The 24,346-nt window shown below is 40.2% G+C and overlaps 2 protein-coding genes across 5 annotated transcripts in view; one reads left to right on the top strand and one right to left on the bottom strand.

Moving 5' to 3' along the window:
- Positions 1–221: 221 nt before the first annotated feature.
- Positions 222–4,942, bottom strand: bloc1s3 (biogenesis of lysosomal organelles complex-1, subunit 3). Of its 2 annotated transcripts, XM_018096674.2 has the most exons (3): positions 4,708–4,942; positions 2,088–2,139; positions 222–1,843 (listed from the first exon to the last, which is right to left on the bottom strand). In XM_018096674.2, the coding sequence occupies exon 3, from the start codon at positions 1,839–1,841 to the stop codon at positions 1,275–1,277; it is 567 nt and encodes a 188-aa protein (XP_017952163.1). In that variant the 5' UTR covers positions 1,842–1,843; positions 2,088–2,139; positions 4,708–4,942; the 3' UTR covers positions 222–1,274. The 2 variants fall into 2 exon arrangements, with proteins under 2 accessions (XP_017952163.1, XP_002932657.1); XM_002932611.5 differs by lacking the exon at positions 2,088–2,139 and having other exon boundaries at positions 4,708–4,922.
- A 30-nt stretch (positions 4,943–4,972) lies between these two features.
- Positions 4,973–24,346, top strand: part of clasrp (CLK4-associating serine/arginine rich protein) — a 30,640-nt gene continuing 11,266 nt past the window's right edge. The window contains exons 1-14 of one of the 3 annotated variants that reach the window (XM_031890202.1): positions 4,973–5,081; positions 9,703–9,830; positions 11,099–11,196; positions 11,966–12,067; positions 14,026–14,105; positions 15,481–15,565; positions 16,525–16,667; positions 16,841–16,937; positions 18,438–18,516; positions 18,635–18,708; positions 18,883–18,924; positions 19,370–19,576; positions 21,103–21,366; positions 21,655–21,813. In XM_031890202.1, the coding sequence (XP_031746062.1) occupies positions 9,714–9,830; positions 11,099–11,196; positions 11,966–12,067; positions 14,026–14,105; positions 15,481–15,565; positions 16,525–16,667; positions 16,841–16,937; positions 18,438–18,516; positions 18,635–18,708; positions 18,883–18,924; positions 19,370–19,576; positions 21,103–21,366; positions 21,655–21,813 (1,547 nt within the window). In that variant the 5' untranslated portion in view covers positions 4,973–5,081; positions 9,703–9,713. 3 annotated transcript variants of the gene reach the window in all.

Raw genomic sequence — 24,346 nt, 5'->3', positions numbered from 1 at the left:
ACGTGCGCACCCGGAAGTATTCAGCACACCGGTATGTAGAAAATTCATATCGGTTTCAAAAAAAAAAAACGGTGATCGGTTTTTACCGGTATACCGCCCAGCACTAATCCAAATGCAGGAATATGTGATATTAATGAATGGAAGGTACATTTAAAAAAGGATTTAGCTTAATGACATTTGAAAGGGCAGATGAAAAAGAGGTTAGGATTTTTCAATAACACAAAAGACCCAACCCAGTCTCTCATCAAAAATGAGACATATTAAATGCAAGGGAGTATTTTTAACTCAGGGTTTAAATAGAGGGAAGATGCAGAGCAAAGGACAGAGAGCTGCATTTGAAAACCACAGACACAAAAACCCAGAATCCTGCATATGCATTTCCAACTATAGGCAAAGCAAGAGAGCAACAGTCCTGAGACCCTCTTTATATCTTTTTTAAAAGGGCCCCTCATAAACCATATCTATTGTATAATTTTATTGTACAGAATGTTTTACCACCCCTTGCCCTGGTCCAATAAATGGATGTAAGCATAGGGAGAGAAGGGGAGCATTAGGTTTGCTGCCTTACGTTGCAGCAAGCCCCAAAGTGCCCCTGAAAACTAACAGAGTTCCAGTATTTGGAAATAAATGTATCAGTTGGTTAAGAGACTGAACACTTTTCCTAGTGAAACATCCAGTGTTTTCAAATTAAGGAAAGGGTGGCTAAAGGTTACTACCCGTATGTACAAAATTTTCTGTTGCTACATTCCAACTGGTCTCAGAATTGTAATGCTCATGTAATTACCAAGTGCCATTTTACAGACACCATAGTACTGTAAAGGTAAAAACTTGTGAATGTAGGATAAAAAAACAGCAGTTTTTTTAACTGCAACCCATTATTCAGTTTTGGGACTGAAATCCCTTTATCACATGTTGCGTGTTACCCAATAAAGGGTTGCAGTTAAAAACTGCTTTTTGACTCTGCTTTCACAACAGTTTACCTTTAAAAAGATTACTATGCAGCACAGTGTGCATCAACACCATACAGCATTATACACACCATATATATTTACTATTTTTTATTTTATACTATTTCAAGTTTGCAAATATTTTCTGATGTCACTATGGACTTACAATAACATTGTAATAGTGGAAATTGCTCAAATAACACAACATCCCACTGCATACACATACATTCACCATATCCTGTTTGGAGGCATTGAAGGCACAAAGTTTTAATACACTGCACAGAATTCCTTTAACCACATGGTATGACACTTTCAGCACCAGATGTCCTATGCATTAGGAACACTAATGTGAATATCAGGAAGAAGGTTGCAGCTTGTGATGATATCAATCTTTTCTGAAACCCCTTTCAAATCGTCAAGAGCAAGCCTTATATTATGGGAGGCATTAATGATGCCATTTTGAGAGTTGCTCAGCTGACTAGTTAATGTTCGTATTTCGCCCGTTGCAGTCTGATAGACATGCCTGATGGTGTTGTTGACATCATGGTACAAGCGTGCATTGCTTTCTAAAAGTTTCTGCTGCAGCAAAGTACTATAACGTCCTTGCTGCTGTATATTCACTATTGGTTTTTCTTCTGTGCCAAAAGGCACGTTTTCTCCCTCATTACGGATAACCACTAATGGAGGGAGAATATCCTCCAAATCCTTGGTACATTTGTCACTTTTCACATTTACATCGTCTTCTTCATCTGTTTCTGAAGCTTCACCTTGGATTTTTAAACCATGAGTGCTAAAAAAGGCTCCAGATGTAACGGAGGTCACATACATCTCCTCCTCATCATCTGTCTCCGAAGCTTCTCCTTTAACCACAGTGTGATATACTCGGGAAGCCATAGCTTTCGTACAGAGGAAAACAAAAGGATATATTACACATTAATCCAAGCATTACAAAAATGATGTATCATCATTTAAAGGGGTTGTTCACCTTTGAGTTAACTTTTAGTATGACGTAGAGAGTAATATTCTGAGACAATCTGCAATTGGTCTTAATTTTTTATTATTTGTAGTCTATTAGTTATCTTTGTGTTTAGCAGCCCTGCAGTTTGGCAGCAGCTAATGGGTTGCTAGGATCCAAATTACCTTAGCGATCAGGCTGCGGGTTAAGTGAGGATGGTAAATGAACATGAGAGGCCTGAATAGAAAAACAAATAAAAAGTAAAAATGAAAATAAAATTGTAGCCTCACAGAGCAAAAGGTTTTTGGCTGCCAGGTTCAGTGACCCCTATTTAAAAGCCGCAAAGAGTTAGAAGAAAATAAATGATGAAGACCAATTGAAAAGTTGCTTAGAATAGACAATTCTATATCATACTAAAAGTTAACTTAAAGGTGAACCACCCCTTAAAAGGGATACTGTCATGATTTTTACAGTATCATTTTTATTACTAAATTACACTGTTCATGCTGCAAATAATCCATTTTACCCTTTAAAAAAAATGTTTTTGCACCAATAAATATATACTTTTTTTTAGTTGTAATATTGGTGTGCAAGTAGCCATCTTAGTGCACTGTGCCTAATTTTGTGGTACAGGTATAGGATCCCTTATCCGGAAACCCGTTATCCAGAAAGCTCCGAATAGACTCCCATAGTCTCCCATAGACTCAATTTTAATCAAATAATTTAGAATTTTAAAACTGATTTTCTTTTTCCCTGTAATAATAAAACAGTACCTTGTAATTGATCCCAAATAAGATGTAAATAATCCTTATTGGATGCAAAACAATCCAATTTGGTTTAATTAATGTTTTATTGATAGTAGTTTAATAGTTTTTTTTAGGTATGGAGATCCAAATTATGGAAAGATCCCTTATCCAGAATTCCCTTGGTCCTGAGCATTCTGGATAATGGGTCCAATACCTGTACTGTGGAATAACAATATTAAAATTAACACCAATATCTGACTTGAGGAACCAATAACCACCCAGGTTAGAGGATAGATAAAGGTATCAAACATTGACATTTAAAAATAAAATGACATAGGTATTTAATAAATGAATAAATATTCTGATCATCGCCATTAACATAATTTCTTTTTGTATAGCATATTTATAAACATGGTTCTTACAAACAACATTATAAAGTAAAAATAGAATCAGAGAGTTATGGTACATTTGAACTATAACTCTCACAGCACACCCTGGTCCTTCCACTAATATGTCACCTGGTGCTCAGTATTTGGTTGAGGGATCTGTGCCCTCCAAAGTAACTCACAACTTGCAAAAATTCTAATGCAGAGCTTGTGTTTGGGCGACCGAGGGGGGAAAAGGGTCTGGGGAGAACACTGCATTAGCTTGTCAAAAATCACCCTTATGTCTCAAATGTGCCGTATGTCTCAAATATAACCATACTGGCACAACAGGGCTGTTTCAGCAGGATAATCCTGCGAGTTTATTTAGTGCAAACCAAGTGAATATTTTCAGGGCAAACCCCTTTATGATTTCTGATGAAGGGGTGTGTCCCGAAAATGTTCACATGGTTTACACTAAATAAACTTGCAGGCTTATCCTGCTGAAAGAGCCCTGTTGTGCCAGTATGGTTATATTTGAGACATACGGCACATTTGAGACATAAGGGTGATTTTTGACAAGCTAATGCAGTGTTCTCCCCAGACCCTTTTCCCCCCTCGGTCGCCCAAACACAAGCTCTGCATTAGAATTTTTCTTTCTGAAGATGGCTAGGATTTGCGCTTTGTTTACAGGGGCATCCAGTTTAGACTGAATGAGGGTAAAGGGAAATAAGAATTTCAAAATAGTTTGATCAATGTTGGAGAGCAGATGATACATGGATGGATAAGAATGGATGAGAGAGAAAAAGTAGGCAAACTAAAATGGTTAAATCAGCCTTATTTTGTTCCCAACAGTAGCAACCCACTTTAACGTTCCCTGGAACTTTCCCAATCAATGCTGCCCAACTTTGTTTAACTCTGTGGTGCACTTTCAATTCCTCTACTTTAAATTACTAGATTTTAAATGGCTAAATCTGCCAGCTTTCAGCACAGTAATATGTAGCAGTGTAAGACCCGGACATGACAGTACATTTATACAGCACTGTATTTTATACAGTTAATTGAACTTAGATCACAAAGTGTTAGCCCCTCTGCATATGGCACTGCAGTCACCCACATACCGCACTCTTTTCCCCCTGGGGCCCTTCCTTTGTGATCCTCCAAAAATAATTTCCCCAAAATAACAGTACGGATCCTTGTTTCCCCTGCAGCCCTCACCTCCACCATTCCCTACCCACAGGCGCCCTCACCTCCACCATTCCCTACCCACAGGAGCCCTCACCTCCACCATTCCCTACCCACAGGAGCCCTCACCTCCACCATCCCTACCCACAGGAGCCCTCACCTCCACCATTCCCTACCCACAGGAGCCCTCACCTCCACCATTCCCTACCCACAGGAGCCCTCACCTCCACCATTCCCTACCCACAGGAGCCCTCACCTCCACCATTCCCTACCCACAGGAGCCCTCACCTCCACCATTCCCTACCCACAGGAGCCCTCACCTCCACCATTCCCTACCCACAGGAGCCCTCACCTCCACCATTCCCTACCCACAGGAGCCCTCACCTCCACCATTCCCTACCCACAGGAGCCCTCACCTCCACCATTCCCTACCCACAGGAGCCCTCACCTCCACCATTCCCTACCCACAGGAGCCCTCACCTTCACCATTCCCTACCCACAGGAGCCCTCACCTCTACCAAATCCTTCCTTGTGTAGTGCTGCACCTGCCAGGCATTTATACTCTCCGCCACCTTAATTTCACGTTCAGGTATCAGGTTCCTTATGTGTAGGCCAAGGCAGCTACTTCCCTGGAGGCGTCATGTGGTTCCCTGGAACTGGCAAGCCCTTCGCAGGACAAGCGCCAGAAACTCCTCTACACGACGTCATTTGTTCACGCCCACATGTCGGCACACGGCGGTGACGTCACGAGCCCTTCTGAGTCAATGTGTGCAGCCGCCTCGGCCCATCCAGGGAAGGGAACAGGAGAGATGAATGTAGAATTGTGGTGGCGCAGGGTATAGATGCCAGGAAGGTGCAGCACTACACAAGGAAGGGATTGTTAGAGGTGAGGGCTCATGTGAGTGGGAAATGGTGGGGGTGACCCGTGCTCTATATATCTGCAGAGATTTGTACACCCCCCCTTGTGACGTAGTAATCCCCGCCCTCTTCACGGTCACGTGGTTGTGACGTCCGGACTTCCTCAAAGCCAACCTATGGCGCTACTGCGGCCTATGAAGAAAAGAGAGCAGGAGAGTTGAATGAAGGATTGAGGTGGAACAGGGTGTAAATATCAGAAAGCTGCAGCATTACACAAGCAAGGGTTTGCTAAAGGCGAGGGCTCATGTAAGTGGGAATGGCGGAGATGAGGGCTGCAGTGGGATTTGTAGTGTAAATTAATGGGACTATGTTTAGTATTTGGCACTAAACCTCCTATGAGTGAGATGGGAACTGCAAATAAGTGTGAGCTGTGATTGTGCAGTGTTCCTCTTACTGCCCAGCGTGGTCTGCTTGGGGCCGCACCATTACTGCTATGAACCCTGCAGGGAGAAAGCACGGTGCGGGTGGAGGGCTGAGTGATGGACTGCATTTCTGAGGGCGCACAGTAGTGTCACCAATTGGGGGGAAAGAACTGTCCTATGTACAGGATTACTGGGCAATGCAGGCTTCCATCTGCTCATTTAAACGTTCGTTTTAGCTAGAAACGTGCAACTCCGTTTTAGACTGCACTGAGTGCTGTTTATATATTTTAGGGGCAGGGGAGACCTAGTTTATATGGAATATATACATATACTGTTCCTTGTGGCTGTTAATGTGTGCCAAAGCTGGGATCTGGTTATGACTCATTTCAGTAGATGAGGTTGACAGCAAACTAAATTGATCTTTTATTATTAGTATATGTAGCAGTACTAACCCCTAAATATCTCTTCCCAAAATTCTTTAGTGTCCCCTTTTTATTTGTTCGTATGGTTTGCTTCTGTTCATAGACTTACACACTGTATTGTGCTTCTGGTGCCTTGGCATGCCTGCAGGCTAAATGATAAGCACCAATAGTTAGTTCTGAAGTTCAAAAGAAAAATATATCAGCCTGGTAGGGATGGGCTCTTTTAGTGACAAAAAACACTGTGCTGTATCAGTCGTCTTTATTTCATATTGATATTGTTTGTAAAAAGCAATTTGTTTCTACCTGGGCCAGTAAAATACTGGCCAGATGCAGAACCATGTGTCCTGGTACATGATACTTGTGTATTAATTTCCATTCTGTTTTGTGTCAAATAAGACTGGAGCCCAATGAGTGCTATTTGAGATCCAGGCCCTATATTGACCATCAGGTGATGGCTCTATTTGGCCAAAAGGAAATGCAAGTTGTCAACCATGGCTAAAGAGTGGGAAAAAAAGAAATTTAAAAACTGCAAAATATTGTTTACTGTATACAAATTGTCTAGCCATAAGCAAATGGCATGTATTTAGGCTACAGCCACACATGGCTGATTGCAGGATGAGTATTTGCAGATCCCCTGACCTATGCATGTTCCTGTGTCTGCATCAAAATCCAGGCCGACAAAGTGCCTTTAGGTGCAAACACAGGAGCCTGCATAGGTCAAGGGATCGCCTGATTCTTGGCCTGTGTTTATCTTCCGCCCGAGAATCAGCCCCGTTTGGCATTAACCTTAATTTCACACACAATGCAAATACATAAATGCTAAAAAATGGGAGTTTCACTTTGTTAGAAAAATAAAATATAGCCCCACTGATATTAGGATACATGACCTAGTAAAAAAACAAACCAAAAAAAAAAAACATTCCTATGGTATCTGTGGTAACTTCTGATATCTTGATATCCTTCTCAGAAGGGGATATAAATCCATAAATGTATTGAATACACAGTGGAGCCACTATGGAGATGTTTAATTGGAGAAAGTTGGTGCAGTTGACAAGAAATTGCACCCAATCTTGGTTACTGTAGTGCATTGCATATGCTACCTATCCAGTGTTTCCTTCCCTGTTCTGATCCTTGTCCTTTAGAAGTCTAAAATATTTTTAGACAATTTATGACTTTGTATGGTGTGTGTGAGCTTATGCAAATTCATTTGAGAGCAAGGTACTGGTAGTTTGGGGGCGAAACCGCTCAAGTGATGCACAGAATCTCCTGTGTGCCATTTCCCTATAGTGGCCTTTAAATACAGTTGTTTTTTTTTCCCACATTTGTAACAGTTATTGGAGAATTTTAAGTCAAGCCCTATATTAACCTCTTATTTGATATAGTTTTCAGCTACTATTAACTGGTTTCCAGTTATTCCAGTAGCAGGGGTTTTAGTAAGATGTGCATTTAAGAAAGAAGTGGATCCACTTCTGTACACTACTGTGTGTGCCTGCCTTAAAGACTATGGCAAATGCCCAAGTGTGGGCACCGAGAGTGGAGCGGAGCAGATCGGAGGTCGGCCTGGAAAACATGAAAATAGCAATCACATTTTAAATAGCAATCACTGGTGCAAAGGCCTACACTTCGCTTTTACGAAGTCATGAAGTTGCCTGCAGGAGGAAACTTTGAATGATTTTGAACCAAAGCAATGCCTAGGCCTCCACTGGTGATTTGCCTTTGTTGCCGGTGGAAAGGCATTTCAAAGCTATTAGTCACCAGCAGTAGCAGAGATCTATCTCAGGCAACTAAATCACTCTGTGGGACATTACCCTAAAAGTGACTATTTAGGGCCGTGACATACGGGGAGATTAGTCACCGGTGGGATGGCATATGTGCCGCCGAAATTGCGAAGTTTCCTCTCAAGGCAACTTTGGCGATTTCGCAAATCGCCGTGCCACATGCCATCCCACCGGCGATTTACATTCTAGCCAGTGGGATGGCATTTCGGGGAGATTAGTCGCCCACGCAAGGAAGATTTGTTGCTCGGCGACTAATGTCCCTGTCTGTCACGGCCCTTAAGGGCTGATAAACTCTGGTGTCTTGGCCCGTTCAGACTCCATTCAGCAATTTATTGACCCTTGCCTTCAGAACAGCTTGACCGATATTTAATGTGGTCTTATTCTTTTTTTTTAAATTCTTATTTTTCTTTTCAGGGGCTCTCCAACTGATCTTCCATTCTGACTTTTAAAGTGCTACCTTCTTGTGAAAGTTATTAATCCACAGCAGCCATATAGCAGTTGAAAAAATATTTTAAAACCTTTTAAAAACTAATGCAGACTAATTGGAAATATCTTTAGAAAACTTCTGTCAACTGCTGAAGCACTGTTATGCTGCTATTTTTTCAGTGCTTGGTCTAACCTACGCTCCTGAGTTGAGAGCTTCTTTTATTTGGTTTAGTGATCATACTGGCATGCTTTTATTGGCTGCCGTTTCTCTGTAACATTGCTTTATTCTGGTTGACTTGGTTTACATAGCTATTGATTTGGATGACTGCAATGGTTTACACTAGCTGTGATTTGTCAGTTAAGCTGTGTTTGTGTATAAAACTGTGGATACATTTTTTTTTTTTTTCTAAATGATTGCTGTCACAGAGAAGTATTGGAGTACCTATGTTTATCAAGCATTTGGTTAATAATCAGTGGTGTCTCTTCTTTGTAGTTAAATACTGTTGTCTATAAAGTAAATGTACTGTTGTAAGAGACAAGCTCTTCATAATGTAGATCAGTGTTCCCCAACCAGTAGCTCGCGAGCAACATGTTGCTCCCCAACCCCTTAGATGTTGCTCCCCAACCCCTTAGATGTTGCTCCCAGTGGCCTCAAACCAGGTGCTCATTTTTTAATTTCTGGTAAAGGAGGCAAGTTTTGGAGACATAAAAAACAAGTATAATGCCAAACAGAGCCTTCTATAGCCTGCCAGTCTACATAGGGGCTATCAAATAGCCAATGAAACTCTCATTGGCACCTCCAGGAACCTTTTTCTTGCTTGTGTTGCTCCCCAACACTTTTTTTCCACTTGAATGTGGCTCAGGGGTATAAAAGGTTGGGGATCCCTGATGTAGATGATCGAGGTGATTCACCTAAAGCAGTGTGACTATGCATTTGAGGTCACAGTACATAAGTTACAAACCACTGACATAGTTGTTGCATTTTTTTTTTTTTTTTTAAAGTGGACCTGTCACCCAGACATAAGCTGTATAATAAAAGCCCTTTTCAAATTAAACAAGAAACCCAAAATCATTTTTTTATTACCACATCCATACCCATTATAAAAGTATTTAAAATTCCCAGCTGTCAATCATATATTGCCTGCCCCGCCTCTATGCCTTAGGCATAGAGGTGGGGCAGAGAGTTACTTTCACTTTCAATTCAGAACTTCTTATATGTTGCTGCTCCTCACATTCCCCTCCCTCTGCACCATGTAATTGTGTAACCGGTGCATGGACATGGGTATCGGGTCCCCCCATACTGGCACAGAAACAACATTTTGGCAGGATGCAATGCCTGCTTTGATAACAGTGTCCACAAAATGGTACCGGCCTGCTTGCTGCAATTGTGAATTCCAAGGCTGAAGAATATAAGATTAAAATAATTTATATAGTGTAAAGTTTATTTTGCTTGACAAACACAATAGAAAACAATTTGGAATTATTTCTTAAGGTGACAGGTCCCCTTTAAATTCTTGTGCCAAATTGCAGCTTGTGTGTACTGTATCGGTCCTGCAGCACAACATAAAAACTAGGTTAATACATTTACCTCTTCTTGCCAGTCATTTGTCGGATGAAGACTGGTTCAAGGATGTGGCATGAAGCTCGTAAGCACGAGCGAAAGCTTCGGGGGATGATGGTGGATTACAAGAAACGGGCAGAACGCCGGCGGGAGTATTATGAGAAAATTGTAAGTACTTGTTTATGGCATGGAGACTAAACTCCTTTACTCCCAGTGTTATACTCTACTTTTCACATAAAACCCATGTTCTTTAGCAACAGTTTACATTTATAAATGGTTTGTTTTTTTTTACAGACTAAGTAAAGCTTTACAGCCCCAGAATGACATACCTTTCTCCCAGCATCCAGATATATTTCATGTCTCTGTTACAACCAGCTGAACAGCATCTCTTTTACTGACTTCCTTGTCATAGTGTGAAGCTCTGCCCCTTTTGCTTTCTGAATCCTCCTTCTCTCTCTGACTATGATGACCTCAGGGAGGTGCCTAATGCAAATGCCTGATTGATTTTAATTGGAGCAGAGGCAATGAGCATGACCAGTAGGGACCTATTTGAAGTCTTCATAGTCTGAAAGAGAAGTACTCAGAAAGCAAAAGGGACAGAGCTTCACACTAGACAAGGAAGTCAGTGAAAAGGCTGCAGTTTAGCTGCTTGTAACAGAGAAACAACAAATCTGCATGCTGGGAGAAAGGTATGTCATTCTGGGACCTGTTTAGAGTAATTTTAGGGTATTTTAAAATAAAATGCTTACTTATCCTTTTATGCTTATTTTTTCTTTTTTCTTTTTTTTTTTTTTTTGCACGTTTCATTTTCAACTTTAACCAGTTTTGGGGTACTAAAGAGGCGGGGAAGAGGGTGGGAGTGTATAGGTACATATTGGATATAGTATACAAATGTATACTTTCTGGATGAATTATGAAGGTGACAAGGAGCTTGTTGGCAGTCTACTGTGAAATAATGGCTGTTTAGACAAGGACCAAAACTGCAGGTTGTGGTAGTAACACCCCCACAGAAGCTTAGGGCTTTTAAGAAGATTGAAAATAAATATTATTTAAGCTCTTAATATTTCCATTACGCAAACCTATGGGATAAATAAAACACAGCTAAATTATTCTTTTGAAGTAGTTTAGCAAAGCATATCAGTTAGAATTCAATTATAAAGCAAATGTAAAGTGCACTAGTTAGATGCTCTGCAGTGTTTTTTTCCCTTAATTCCAGTGTACCTGCAACCACCTGCTATGTAAGTGGTTGACTGTATGGTTTCCTAGTGTCTGTGCAGTTTACTAGGATTGGGTATTGGCTCTCACTGCAAGTTGGGTAAGAAACTTTGTGACTAGCATCAAAGCATGCTCAGTTTTACAGCTGTTGCAGCAATTTGCTCTTATGACTTAGCCTTATTCTTAGCTGCTTGTTGCTTAATTCAACTCTTGTATCTCAGAAAAAGGACCCAGCCCAGTTCCTTCAGGTACATGGAAGATCTTGTAAAATCCATCTTGATTCTGCTGTTGCTCTTGCAGCTGAGAGTCCTGTTAATATGTAAGTATCAGATTCTGCCATGTTCAACTTGTATGTATAATGGTTGGTTTATTATAGTTTTCTAACCAGACCACGGTGGGCTTAAATTCAGGATTTGGGTAAATTGCAGCAGTTATTTCAGTATTCAGGTATAACCAAATCCTTAGTGTTTAGCAGTCAGAACCTTTAAGGTAGTATGTTTCAAGCACAGGATATATGAAAGCAGCAATGTTTTGTTCACTGGTGATGATCTGAGTTCTTTTTTTTACTCTAGGTTTTGAGATTGGTTTGTTATTCAGTCAGGTCTTCAGCAAAAAAATCTGTATTTTGCAGAATCAAAAAACTATGGACTCAATGTGTCTTTCCTAGTTTATATTACAATATTGAATGTTTGTGCCCAAGAACATAGGGAGAGATTTAGTTTAAGGAATTCTATTCTAATTGTCTGTAAATATGCTTTTTACTACATGACACAATTCAGTGGTAACTATTATAAAAATGGGGGAGGGTAAATTTACTCTTAATATAAAACATGAAAATCTAATTTGTTTTTATTGTAAGTAGTATGCTTCCCCCTTCCAGCTCTAAGGAATAACTTCCCTGTTTAAACATAGAATGCAGCACACTGATCACTCATTAAAAAAGGGCTCCCATTCCCGTGCCTTCCTAATTTGAAAGACTGTTTTTAACAAAGTGATGATGAACTGGATGGGGGATTCTGCTTTTCTGGTTTATTAAATGAGTGTAATGAATCAAATTTGAAATGTGCCTAACATTTTTATTTTGCTAGGATGCCATGGCAAGGGGATCCCAATAACATGATTGACCGCTTTGATGTGCGAGCTCACCTTGATTATATTCCGGAGTATAAACCCCCTCTGCTGACAACAATGTAAGGCAAAGCATGGCACATATATATAAAAAAAAGTGGGAAAAAATCGCATTATATCCAAAAATTTCGCATCACGATCATACAAAAATATTGTGGTACGATCTGAAAGTTCTGAAATTTTCGTATCCGAATGATTGTAAGCGGTGTGAAAAACTTTCTGACTTTGATCCTTCAGTGCATGAATTTGGAAGCCTCCCATAGGACTCAATGGAACTCTGCAGCTCCAACCTGGCCAAAGGAAAGTCACGATACCGAAGATGGAATAATTCCAAAACTTGTTTGTTTTGTCGCATAAATTCTCGCAAAGTATGAAAAAGTAGCACAAATTAAAAAATTTCGTATAAAATATGCACAGTTCTAAAACTTAGAAGAAATACGAATTGTTAGTATTCGGACTCAAACGTACATTGATGAATGGGCCCCTTAGTGTATCTTTCACCTTTATTGACCCACATTAATTAAAACACAAAAATATGTCAGATATATATTTTATAATATTTTTAGAATAGATTTTATAATATTGTTGAGGTTATTGATTTGGTTTATGCTTAAATAAATAAACCTTAAATACTTATCACTTTTAGCAAAGACAGGGATACTGGGGGATGCCAGTTTCTTCACAGCGATTACATTAAGTAACCTTGGACCCTGGCCAGTTCTCTTCTTCACTGTAAAAGCACACTGGCCCAGGGTATATTCACATAAGCACCATCTTTAGTGACTTCTGGCAGTGCTTCCTATGGGATTTTAATTAGTGTATTTATCAATTGGTGAACTTGAACTTTTACCTATTTATTTATATATAATTTTTAAAAATCCCATAGGAATCAATAGAACGTGGGTGAGTTTTTATTACGTTTATTATTTAGCTCTAAACTCACATTTTGATGACCCTACTATTTTAAAAATGTGCATGGTCCTGGAGAGCTGCTGGATTTCACTGAAGATGCAGCATGATGCTGGAAGAAATGCACTCCAGGTTGAAGTGTTTTTAAGTGAAAAGATGCACTGGCCCAACATCAGAGGGAGGATTGAAAATTTTCGTAGTTGTTTGCAGGACCAAACAGATGGCTTTCCTAGCTTCAACTAGACTTTACTTGAAATGGTCATTTTCGTTGATGGATAAGCTTGGTCCTACAGTAACAAAAAGATCTTTTAAAAATCTTAACGTGCATGGCCAGCTTAAGTCCAACTCTGTGTGGCAGATTTATTAAGACACGAATTCGAATCCCGAATGGGAAAAATTCAGATCGGATGCGATAATTTCTGAAGATCGCAAATATCACGAATATGCTTACGAAAAAATTGTATTAGTCACGATAATATCGCATTGGCGATCCGAAAGTCATAATTTTCATATCCAAACGATCGTAAAATGCAGGAAAACCTTTCTGACTTTGATCCTTCTGTGCATGATTTTGGAAGCCTCCCATAGGAATCAATGGCACTCTACAGCTCCAACCTGGCCCAAGGAAAGTCACGATACCGAAGCTTGAATGAATTTCGAAACTTTTGTAATTGTTGCGACAATATGATTTTGCCGCGTTTTTTTTTTTACGCACAGTATGAAAAGATCTCGTTAACATGCAAAAAAATCGGCAAAAATACACAAGGAACGAAAAAGTCGCAGAAAAAACGATTAATAAATCTCCCCCTGTGTGTCTCTGCTCCAATCTTCATTTAGCCGCGTCACAGTCTTATGTGCACATGATTTTGCATCGTGTGGACACACCACCAACATTAACTATGCATCCAGTCAGAAATGGCTGATGACTTCAGGGGCCAGTTCAGTAAGCAGAAAGTAAGGTACAAAAAATGAATGGTTAGATGATAGTAACATATCTGAAAATGGATTCTAGGGATTTACTGTTATATTTCTTTAGTCTGTACAGTTCTCTGATTTGTCGAAAATTCTGTAGAATTACTAAAAATCGTTCTTCTGTTTTACACCTAAACAGCTCATCTGAGCAAGAGTCTGATGACCGTAAATGTAATTATGAGCGGTATCGGGGACTTGTTCAAAACGACTTTGCTGGAAGTGAGTATCTCTACTATATTTACATTAATTAAATTAATGAGCAAGCCCCCAAGTGCTATTTTCCATTAATTTTGGGGAATGTAATGCTATTTTGACCATTTAATGCAAGTTTCTGATTTAAGTCTAGTTGGAGTGAGACACAAAGGAACAACTGAGTGCTGGAAGAGATTTCACCAGCCAGATTGGGACTCTCTCACCCAGTCAGCTGAACCATCTGATGAAACGAAAGTTTATCAGATGTTCCCACCATGTTATCTCTGAAAAATACAATTGGTTCATCACATATGAAAGTGGGGTCTTTAAGCTGACTTGATCAGTTTGTAAGCTTTGCTTTGCAATTGTTCAGCTTTTAAATTCTGGCATTGTTGCTACAACTGTTAAAGGAACAGTAACACTAAAAAATGAAAGAGCTTTAAAGTAATAAAAATATAATGCACTGTTGCCCTGCACTGGTAAAACTGGGGTGTTTGCTACAGTAACACTACTATAATTTATATAATAAGCTGCTGTGTAGCCATGGGGGAAGCCATTCAAGCTGGAAAAAAGGAGAAAAGGCACAGGTTACATGGCAGATAACAGATAAGTTCTGTAGAATACAATAGTGTTTTGTCTGTTATCTGCTATGAGCCTGTGCCTTTTCTCCTTTGAATGGCTGCCTCCATGGCTAAATAGCAGCTTATTTATATAAATTATAGTAGACTTTTTGAAGTAAACACACAACTTTAACTAGTGCAGGGCAGCAGCACATTATATTTTAGTTACTTTTATACACTTTCATTTTTTGGTGTTACTGTTCCTTTAAGACCTTTTTGGCTTTTTGAGGCCCATTTGAGCTTACTCGTGATTGCCGTTTTAATTAACTGTGAGCAATTACTTTGTTTGCCTGCCCCGCATTTTAATTTTTATACGTACGGGACAACAGTGGATTTATTATAAAAGCCCTTAGATGCTGCATTTTGTACGGTTTATATTTATATTTTAAAGGTTTTTTTTTTTTTTTCTTTCTGGCCTAAATATTTTTTTTGCAATTGTTCTTTTACTTAAAGCATATACGCCATATTTGTTTTTAAAGCTGGAGACTTGTAAAAATCCATTGTGCTAGGAAATGCCCAGCATAGGTCATATTTAAAAAGGTGGGTGTGTTGTCCCATCTGAATTGGAACTTTCACATTTTCTGTAGCTGGGACGTTTTCTCTAGTTGGCTGTTCTGTAGCTGTGGAGAATATTTTAGCTAAGGCAAACTGGATGCCCAATTACTCTAAATGTAGAGTATTTTATATCCTGTGTATACTTAGTCTGACTTTTCTGCATTATAGAAATCAAGGATTCACATCACTTGAATCATTAGTAAAATCTTATCATATCTTCTCTTTAGTTTCTGAAGAACAGTGTCTGTACCAGATATATATTGATGAGCTGTATGGGGGCTTACAACGGCCGGGAGAAGATGAGAAGAAGAAGTAAGTATTCCTCCTATACGAAGCATTGCAGCTGTCATATCGGTCATCATTGGTGGAAGTATGTTGTTGATGCCGATGTCCTGATTGTTCCAGTCTGGTTGTCTTGCCTCTTACTGCTGTTTAGTTGATTTCATGTTCTATTTGGGGTCACAGCTCAGCTTTTGAAGAAACTGGCTCTGATGCAGTGGAATCATGTTTAAAATAATTATCATTATTTTATTCAACCAACTTGCCACCAAGCCAGGAATTCAAAAATAACAACCTGCTTTGGGGGCACTGAGAGCAACATCCAAGGGGGTGATGAGCAACATGTTGCTCACGTGCCACTGGTTGGGGATCACTGTTGTAGTGCAATACTTTATCAATATACCTATAGCTTTCTTTGGCAGTGCTTTTGGGGCATTAAATGACACCTCCTGCTTCCTTGTTTTTTCTTTTTTTTTCATTCCTTTGTTTTTCAACTATAAGGGGCACATTAATCAAAGTCTGAATTTCGGACATTAAAAAGCATGATACAAAAAATTTCGATTAAATACAATATTTTCTGTTGTACGAACATATCTTGGTACGATCCAAAATTTTCATATCCGAATGATCGTAAAAGGTGTGAAAAACTTTCTGACTTTTCTTGAAACTTCTGTGCGTGTTTTTAGAAGCCTCCCATAGGACTCAATGGCACTCTGCAGCTCCAACCTGGCCCAAGGAAAGTCACGATACCAAAGCTTGAATTAATTTCGAAACTTTCGTACTCGTTGCGACAAATACGATTTTGTTGCACAAATTGTTGCAAAGTACAAAAAAAGTAGCGCAGATTAAAGAAAAAATCGCAGAAAATTTGCACAATATTCATTTTTAGTATTCAGACTCAATTGTACATTGATGAATGTCTAAGTGTCTTTATTATTTTGTTTTCTTTTGACTTGACCCTGTTTTTAATTATGTGTACTATTTCCTTAAAGGCTTTCTGAGAAGAAAGCTTCCATAGGGTATACCTATGAAGACAGCACTGTTGAAGACCTTGGGGACTCTCCAGAGAAAGGGGAAGGTGAAGACTCTGATGATGAGAGCAAATCTGATGAAGATGAGGTTATCCCAGACATTGGTAGGTTGCTACCTTCCATTCAGGCATACAGTACTTCTACTGTATAAAAGTTATATTTGATGTATGCATTACTCAAATGTTATGTTGCTGAACATCCTGTGTATTTGTGTGCTGAATGTGCCATGTTGGTTAACTTTTTTGTTTTGTTTTGTGGTTTTTTTTGCCATTGACAGATGTGGAGGTTGATGTGGATGAAATCACAGATGAACAAATTGCTGATCTAAATAAACAGGCTACCTCTTATGGGATGGCTGAAGGAGACTTTGTAAGGTTAGTTGCATAAAAATGGTCCTTGGGCTGATAATAATAATGACAGATATAGTATATTCTGTAATGTCTATAAACTCTGTATCTGTACATATTCTTGTATACCTGCATACAAGGCTTTCTTGGTTTAGGGATGTGTTGCATATCAGCAGAGTAAAATTACTCTAAACAGCCTCCAGAATTGCCTACCTCACTTCCTGTTCAGTTCTCATGTGCTCATGCACAGACTGGCTCCTGCTGCCTCCAGGCATGCGCAGAAGTCTCTCCACTTCGACTACAGTAGTGGAAGTGTTGAGAGAACTGAACAGGAAGTGGGGGCGGGGCTTCACTCTGCACAAGGAAGCAAAGAAAAGGATCAACTTCTAACTGAGGAACCAGGTAAGACAGAATGCTGGGACAAAGGTAAGTAATTCTGGAGGCTGTTTAGAGTAATTTTACTGATAGAAAAAAAAAAAGAAGGTTTACTTATTCTTTAAAGCACTGGACAATTGAAGATTACCATTTTTGTTTTCAAGTAATAATTAAAAGAAAACTAAAAAAAATGCTTCAAATTTTAACCTTAACTCTGCCCTTTAGTATATATGCTCCTGTGTGTTAGAAATCCTTGCATGTGTTAATATACGTGTTTTCCAGTAAAACTGTTTTTGAGCTCCAATCCAATCATTCTTTAATTATATTTCTATAAATAAAAAATAATGTATATTGCCCCCCCCCCCAACATTAGTTCAATAGGGCATGGGAACGATCAAAACAACTCTGCAGTCAGCTGAGGGACTGTATAATTTGCTGCTTCTTGTCTTATAGTCACAGGCTCTAGGTGGGGGAAGGGAGGTGTTTGTTTTACAGAGTGCCTCTCAGTGGACTGCTAATTTGTTTTGATTGCACTCATGAGAACAAAAAGTAAAATGTGGTTTTACTTTGTTTCAAATTTTGCCCTGTTTAGTATGTACTATAAAAATATATACATTTCCTGATTTAAACAGTAATCAAAAGTATGTTGAGCACAAGCCCTTGATGACTTGATTCATTGCAGTTGCATCCAGAGCATAAGTAAATGGCCTCTAATATCTGCTAGTTTACTGACTGCAGATATTCTACCTGAAAATTAAAAAAATGAAAAATTTAAGACCTGTGCCTAATGGCACAATGCATGGGGGTACAGGGTGCAAAGTATGAAAAATAAAGCAGTTTTCACCTGTAAATGTCCCGTATTGTTCATATTTTCATTGCAGGATTAAGGCTATGACACACACAGAGCTACTTTTTGTGGTCACAGAAAGGCCATAGACACTACTGAGAAATGTCTCTGCTAAAACACACACAGAGATGGTTATCAGTATTATCTATTTTGTAGCCGCAACAATTAGCTCTGTGTGTCATTGGCCTAAAAGAGCATTTCTTGGGCCATAGTAATCTAAACAGATAATTGTGCCTGCCTGCTGTGTGGGAGCTGGTGGATAGGCTTTTTTTGGTGTCTTATGCTGTTATTTCTATTTCTTGTAGAATGCTTCGAAAAGATAAAGAGGAATCCGAGGCAATCAAACATGCCAAGGCTTTGGAAGAGGAAAAAGCTATGTATTCTGTAAGCCAATGGTCATAGAGGACAATGAAAGGGGTTTCCAGGTGTTTTCTCAAACTTGCCTAGTCTGCCATTGGCCTAAGTATCATAATAATTTTGTTGCTTCTTTTTGGTTTTCTAGGGCAGACGGTCTCGCCGTCAGAGGAGGGAATTCAGAGAGAAACGCCTTAAAGGAAGGAAAATTAGTCCACCCAGGTAACTTCCTGTTGTGCCAGTGTGAAACTTATCAGGCTGCTTTTGGGCAATAGTATGAGATCTTTTCTAAATACATTGGTGTGTGTAAATCAAACTGAAAATGTCTTTTCAGGGTAATGCTTTAAACATTATTTATTTTAGACACTTTGTTTCCCTCCTTTTTCAAACATACAGCTATGCTCGAAGAGACAGTCCCACTTACGATCCTTATAGGCGGTAAGTAGACCACATATGTCAACATACTTGCGTATATAAAGTGTATAAAGTGTTTGTGTGTGCCACACAGATTCATTTCCTATTTGCCTGAAAGCTACTTTCAGTGATCAATTTAAAAATGATTTGTTAAATTAGTGGTGCCTGCAAAGGGAGCTGAAGTTGTCTGACTTTACTGTGTCACCAAAATGTGCTTTCAATTTTAAGCATTATTTTACTTCCTACTTTGCCTCATCACCTTACTGATACAACAAAGCCACTCTAGGGCTAATGGGGGAGATAACAAAATTTCAGAATCAGAACAAAACAAGTTACTTTTGGTTAAGCTTTGCAGTTCTGTGGAGAAAAGAAAGGGAAGCAAATGCCCATATATTTTAGCATGTTTTAAACAAATGTCTTCATTTACTTAGAGGCTTTAAATTATTTTATCGTTATCCTCCTACTTTAGGTCTCAGTCAGACTCTTCTTCTGTCTCTCGTTCGCGAACCCCAAGCCCTGGACGTGAAGAAGCTATTACGTTCATTACCAGCTTTGGAGGCAGTGAAGATGAGTCTGCATCTGGTCCTGCAGCTCAGTCTTCTTCAGCCACATCCAGCAAACGACCCTCGCACACACATGCCTCTGGGACTTCTTCAGGTCGTAAAGATGCCTCCCGGTCGGTAACTTTCGATTCTCCCCTGCCGTATGTGTCATGGGTCGACCTTAACTGGGGAGGGCGGGAGGCCCAGCATCTTCTGCATTAGAAGGGCCGGAGCACCCCAACCGGTAATTGGAAGGGGGCAATAGTTTATGTATATAATGGCTCAATTTTTGTTAATCTGATGTCTGTGTAGTCAGGTCTATGGCAGCAGACTTAATTGATGATACTTGTATATATCGTTTTGTGGATGGGAATGTTCCTTACGCCATTAATTATGTTTCTATTTTTAAAGCACTGGACGGGGATGGATGAATATTTTTCTTACATTAAAAAAATATTGTGTATATAGCTAATAGGGCTAATGTTAGGACGTGTTACCCCCATATGTAAGGCACAACATTTCCCCAGGTTCAGTAACAAATACGTTGGCTTTTAAGCCGGTGACCAGCAAATGCTACCTGCTGATCGCTTTATTGATGATTAGGCCAGTAGCAAGTTTTGCACCTTTTGTTGCATAACCCCAGTCTACTGTAGCAAATTACATTCATTATACTTCACTATAGGGGTGCAAATATAAAAAAAAAACACATTTTATAGTAAGCCTAAGTACAGTACACACAAACCATCTCTAATTCTGGTAAAAAAAGGCTAGCACTGACTGCAATGCTGCAAAATCTATTGATTCTTAAAAATTTAACAGGAAGCATGTCTATGCTTGTCCACTTCCTCAGGTGCTCAGACATACAAATCTTTGTCTATAAAAAAAAAAGGTAAATAGTATATGATGACACAAAACAGTTTAAAGTCAAAGTACAAGCTGCAAGAATAAAACACAATGCTGTGTGTATTAAACAGTGCAAATTATACGCATAAACTTCATAGCATAAGACCATAAGCTAAATTTCTGTAAAAAAAAAAAAAAAAAGATTATCCTGAATCTAAAATCTAGTATTTTATCAATCAATATTTCTATTTAATATCTGAAAATTAGCCCAATGTGTAGAATTGGGCCAAAAAGGAAAACCATTTTTAGGCAGACTGGCAGCCATAAAATTCAACAGAGGGCCTTATATGACTGACCGACCCCTGTCCCCAGAAATATTGATTGATTGATATTTGTAGTAGGAATGCACCGAACCCACCCTGATGGATTCTGCCGAATCCTAATTAGCATATGCCTGCAACGCTCGGCTAAAATTCCCCCCTCCCCTAAATTTTAACCTTTTTCGAATGCTAATTAGCATATGCTAATTTTTGCTAATTAGGATTCGGTTCGGCCTGGACCATGGATTTGACCGAAACCGAATCCATCAAAAAAAGGCTGGATTCGGCCCGGATCCTGAACCAAATCTGGGATTCGGTACATCCCTAATTTGTAGGCAATGGAGAATGGCAGTATTTCTGCTATTGTTGCCGTTCCTCATACCCATCCTGAGCTGAGCTTTGCTATGTTGTTTTTTTCTATATTTGTGTTTCTTTTACTCTTTGGTATATCATTTTATTCTCTTTAATTTTTTTTTTTCTTCTTTTTTTATACTTAGGAGAAGAACAACTTCCTCGTCATCGTCTTCATCATCTTCAGCTTCCTCATCAAGGTCAAGAACATACTCCAGGTCTCGATCCAGCTCCAGATCTAGGAGAGTAAGCACCCGACGTAGGTCTGGATCACACTCTCGTACCCGTAGGTACTCTCGCAGCCCTGTGCGGCGTCACGTAGGAGCAGGAGGTACAAGAGACAGCCGGAGATATTCTAGATCCTTATCTTCAGAACGAGATAGATATTATGGAGGAAGGCGCAGATCAAGGTGAATGAAAAAAGTTAGGATATTTAAATTGGTTCCACTGCCTGTACTGTAACCTCTGGTACTGGCTAATTGAAAGTGAAAGTATAACTGAAATTGGTTGCAGTTGTAGATCATAAATGTGTACCTGTATAATATACTCACCCTGTATTTGATCTGTTTTCCTTCTTTGTGGAAATATGTGCTAGGTTTTTGGATCCTACGGTTAAAATAACAAATAATTAAACACATAAACATGTAATCTATTGCGTGGTACTGTGAGGAGTAATCAGATATATATTCTTTTTTCAGAAGTCGATCTCGATCACCTGACCGTCATGCTCGTGGGGGGAAAAGTGGTGGCCGACTACGGACAAGCAGTCAAAGCAGTTTATCCAGGAGCCCATCCCCAGGGAGGGAAAGGGGTGCAAGACGTGCTGTATCCCCAGTTCTTGGAGAGCGGTTGAAAAGGTGAGTGGCTATCCCCAGAAGCACACCATGATACCAGTGGACAAAAAGTTATGTAGGGTATTCAAAGAGGGAAAGAGTACTAAAGCCCAATTGAAGAAGTACGCTAGAATTGTGCAACCACAGCCCTTTAACAGTAAACATCTGTGCCTCTAAGAGATGCCCCAGTAGCTCCCCATATTCTTTTCTGCTGATTCACTGCACATGCTCTGTGCTGCTTTCAGTTACTGAGCTTAGGGACTGATGCATTATACTGTATATAAAATATAGATATCACTATATAAGGCTGATTAGTATTTAATAAAGGTAATATTACTACATTGCATTTCAGTGCAATTAGCATGAAAATTTTATAATCAGCCCTTGTAGCATCAGCTTATATGACAGGCCAACCTCATTTTCTGCTCAACTGCAACCCCTAAGCTTAGCTTCTCTGGTGACCCCCCCTGTGACAAGTTTGAAGTCCTGGATCCTTGCTGCTTCTGAGTTGCTAAACCTTTAGGCTGTTGCAATAAATTTAGTATATAAAATATAGTATTTTAGCCATATTCATTTTTAGGTTTTAGTTCTCCTCGTGCTTTATCCAAAGAAGAAAGTTAATAAATTGGCAAGTAATTGTTAGACAAACTCTGTGCATTCTGTTAAGTAATGATTTACTCACAGTCACAAATGATCTGCACTAGTTGCCTGTTTAGTGAGGTCATCACTTTTTGCTTTACTTAATACGATCCTGTTGTGTTACAATGGGCTTCTCATTATGCCAATAATACCTTACATGGCACAGAATGTCACTCAAGCAGGTCCCCTTAGCTAGCAAAACACCTGCAAACCATACTCTCTTCCATGTTTAAAGTAGTATTTTGGTTATTTCGAAAAAAAAAAATTTGGGTGGGGGGTGGGGTTTCAGAAGTCAGAGCCAGGTGTGTATTAAAAAAAAAAAAGACAATACTGCTTTTTTTTATACAAATAACATTTATAAAAAACCACTGCACATTCATTGCCTGGTTGGAAATGTACAAAAAGTCATGATGACCAAAAATTTCAAATTAACCTATACAGTATGTACATTACCTAATACATATTCCTAACAAAGATATTAAAGACAAGGTTGTGTATGTGGGTGAAAAAAATGTCTCCAATGAAATGTCAACATGAGTTACTTTTTTTTTTTTTTTTTTCTCTCACAATAGCTTGGGGGACACAGGGACAATGGGGTATAGCTCCACCTGCAGGAGGCAGGACACTAGGAAGGTATAGGAAGCTATAGGAAGCTATACCCCACAGCGCAGCCAACAGTAGCTCAGTTTTTTCTCCTAGTGTTAGGGGGTAGGACCAGGCTTAGTTTGCCTGCATCTAGATTCAAAGGTCCAGGACTAGCCTGGACATTTGGGGGGCCGATCCTGATCCTCATTTAGGGGTCCTCTACTGATCCCCCCCTCCACCGCTGGATTTCCCTTGGGGCCACTAAGACGCTTCGGCGTGGGCCATCTAGCAGCATTCCTGCCCTCACTGAGGGACAGACGGCTAGCCAAAGGAAGCGCGCAGCCCTGTTCCTGGGCTGCATCGGAAGTAAGTGCCTTCCCTCCTCACTTGCTAAGAGGCAGCGGCGCGAGCGGGACTCTCCCCCTGAACTGGCCGACCGGGCTCCACTAGCCCGAAGCGCCGGGGCCCCCAATTCCGCACTTCAAAAAGGGCTCGCACTAGCCTTGCGCCCCTATTGGTTAATACCTCCGCCTCTCTGGTTTCGCGCCCTCCGTCATTGCCGCCCGCCCTCCTGCGCTGTTCCTCTTCGCGCCTTCCGGTTCTGAAGCGCTTCCTGCCTGAACTTCGGTGCATGTTAGGGGAGAGCACACGTGTAGCGGCTCCACACTTCGGGTATCGCTCTACCTGTAGGTAGGCTTGCTCCATCAACTCTCTCTCTCTATCCTCTTCTCCTGCTATATTCCTGCAGCGCAGTTTCTTCTGGGGCATTATTGGGGCAATATGGTGGAGGGCAGCAAACAGCAGTTATTCCCCCGGGGCCCAGCCTCCTTGCCTAATAAGTTCCTGGCCTTGTGCCAAGTGCAAAAAGCGCCTGCCCGCTGGGCACAAGGAACCCATTTGTGATGCATGCAGGCCCTCTGAGACTGCTTCAGCAGCTCCTCAGCCCAGGCCCTCAGTTTCTGCGGAGCCCTCAGGTTCTGGAGAGCCACTAGACCAGGGCCCACCGGCCCCCCCTGCCACTAGCCAGCCTGCCCCTGACTGGGCCCTCCAACTTTCTAGCAGCATTCCCAGACTCGCGGATTCACTTAACAGGCTTTTGGCTAAACTAGACGCTCCCAAGGCTACTTCACACAAGCGTCATGCACCTCCTTCATCCGATGAGGAGAGCGACACCCCCTTCTCAGTAGGTTCCCCTGTTCAGCCAGATGTATCCCTAAGTAAGGGTGAGCTCTCTGGAGACTCAGATATGGTAGGCGGAGACCTACCCAAATCCTCTTCTGAGGAAATTGAGGCCCTTATTACCTCAGTTATAGAAACTCTCAATCTAGGGGAT

This window comes from Xenopus tropicalis, chromosome 8, assembly GCF_000004195.4.
Source record: "Xenopus tropicalis strain Nigerian chromosome 8, UCB_Xtro_10.0, whole genome shotgun sequence".
NCBI lineage: Eukaryota > Metazoa > Chordata > Amphibia > Anura > Pipidae > Xenopus > Xenopus tropicalis.
This window is presented reverse-complemented; position numbering and strand designations above follow the sequence as displayed.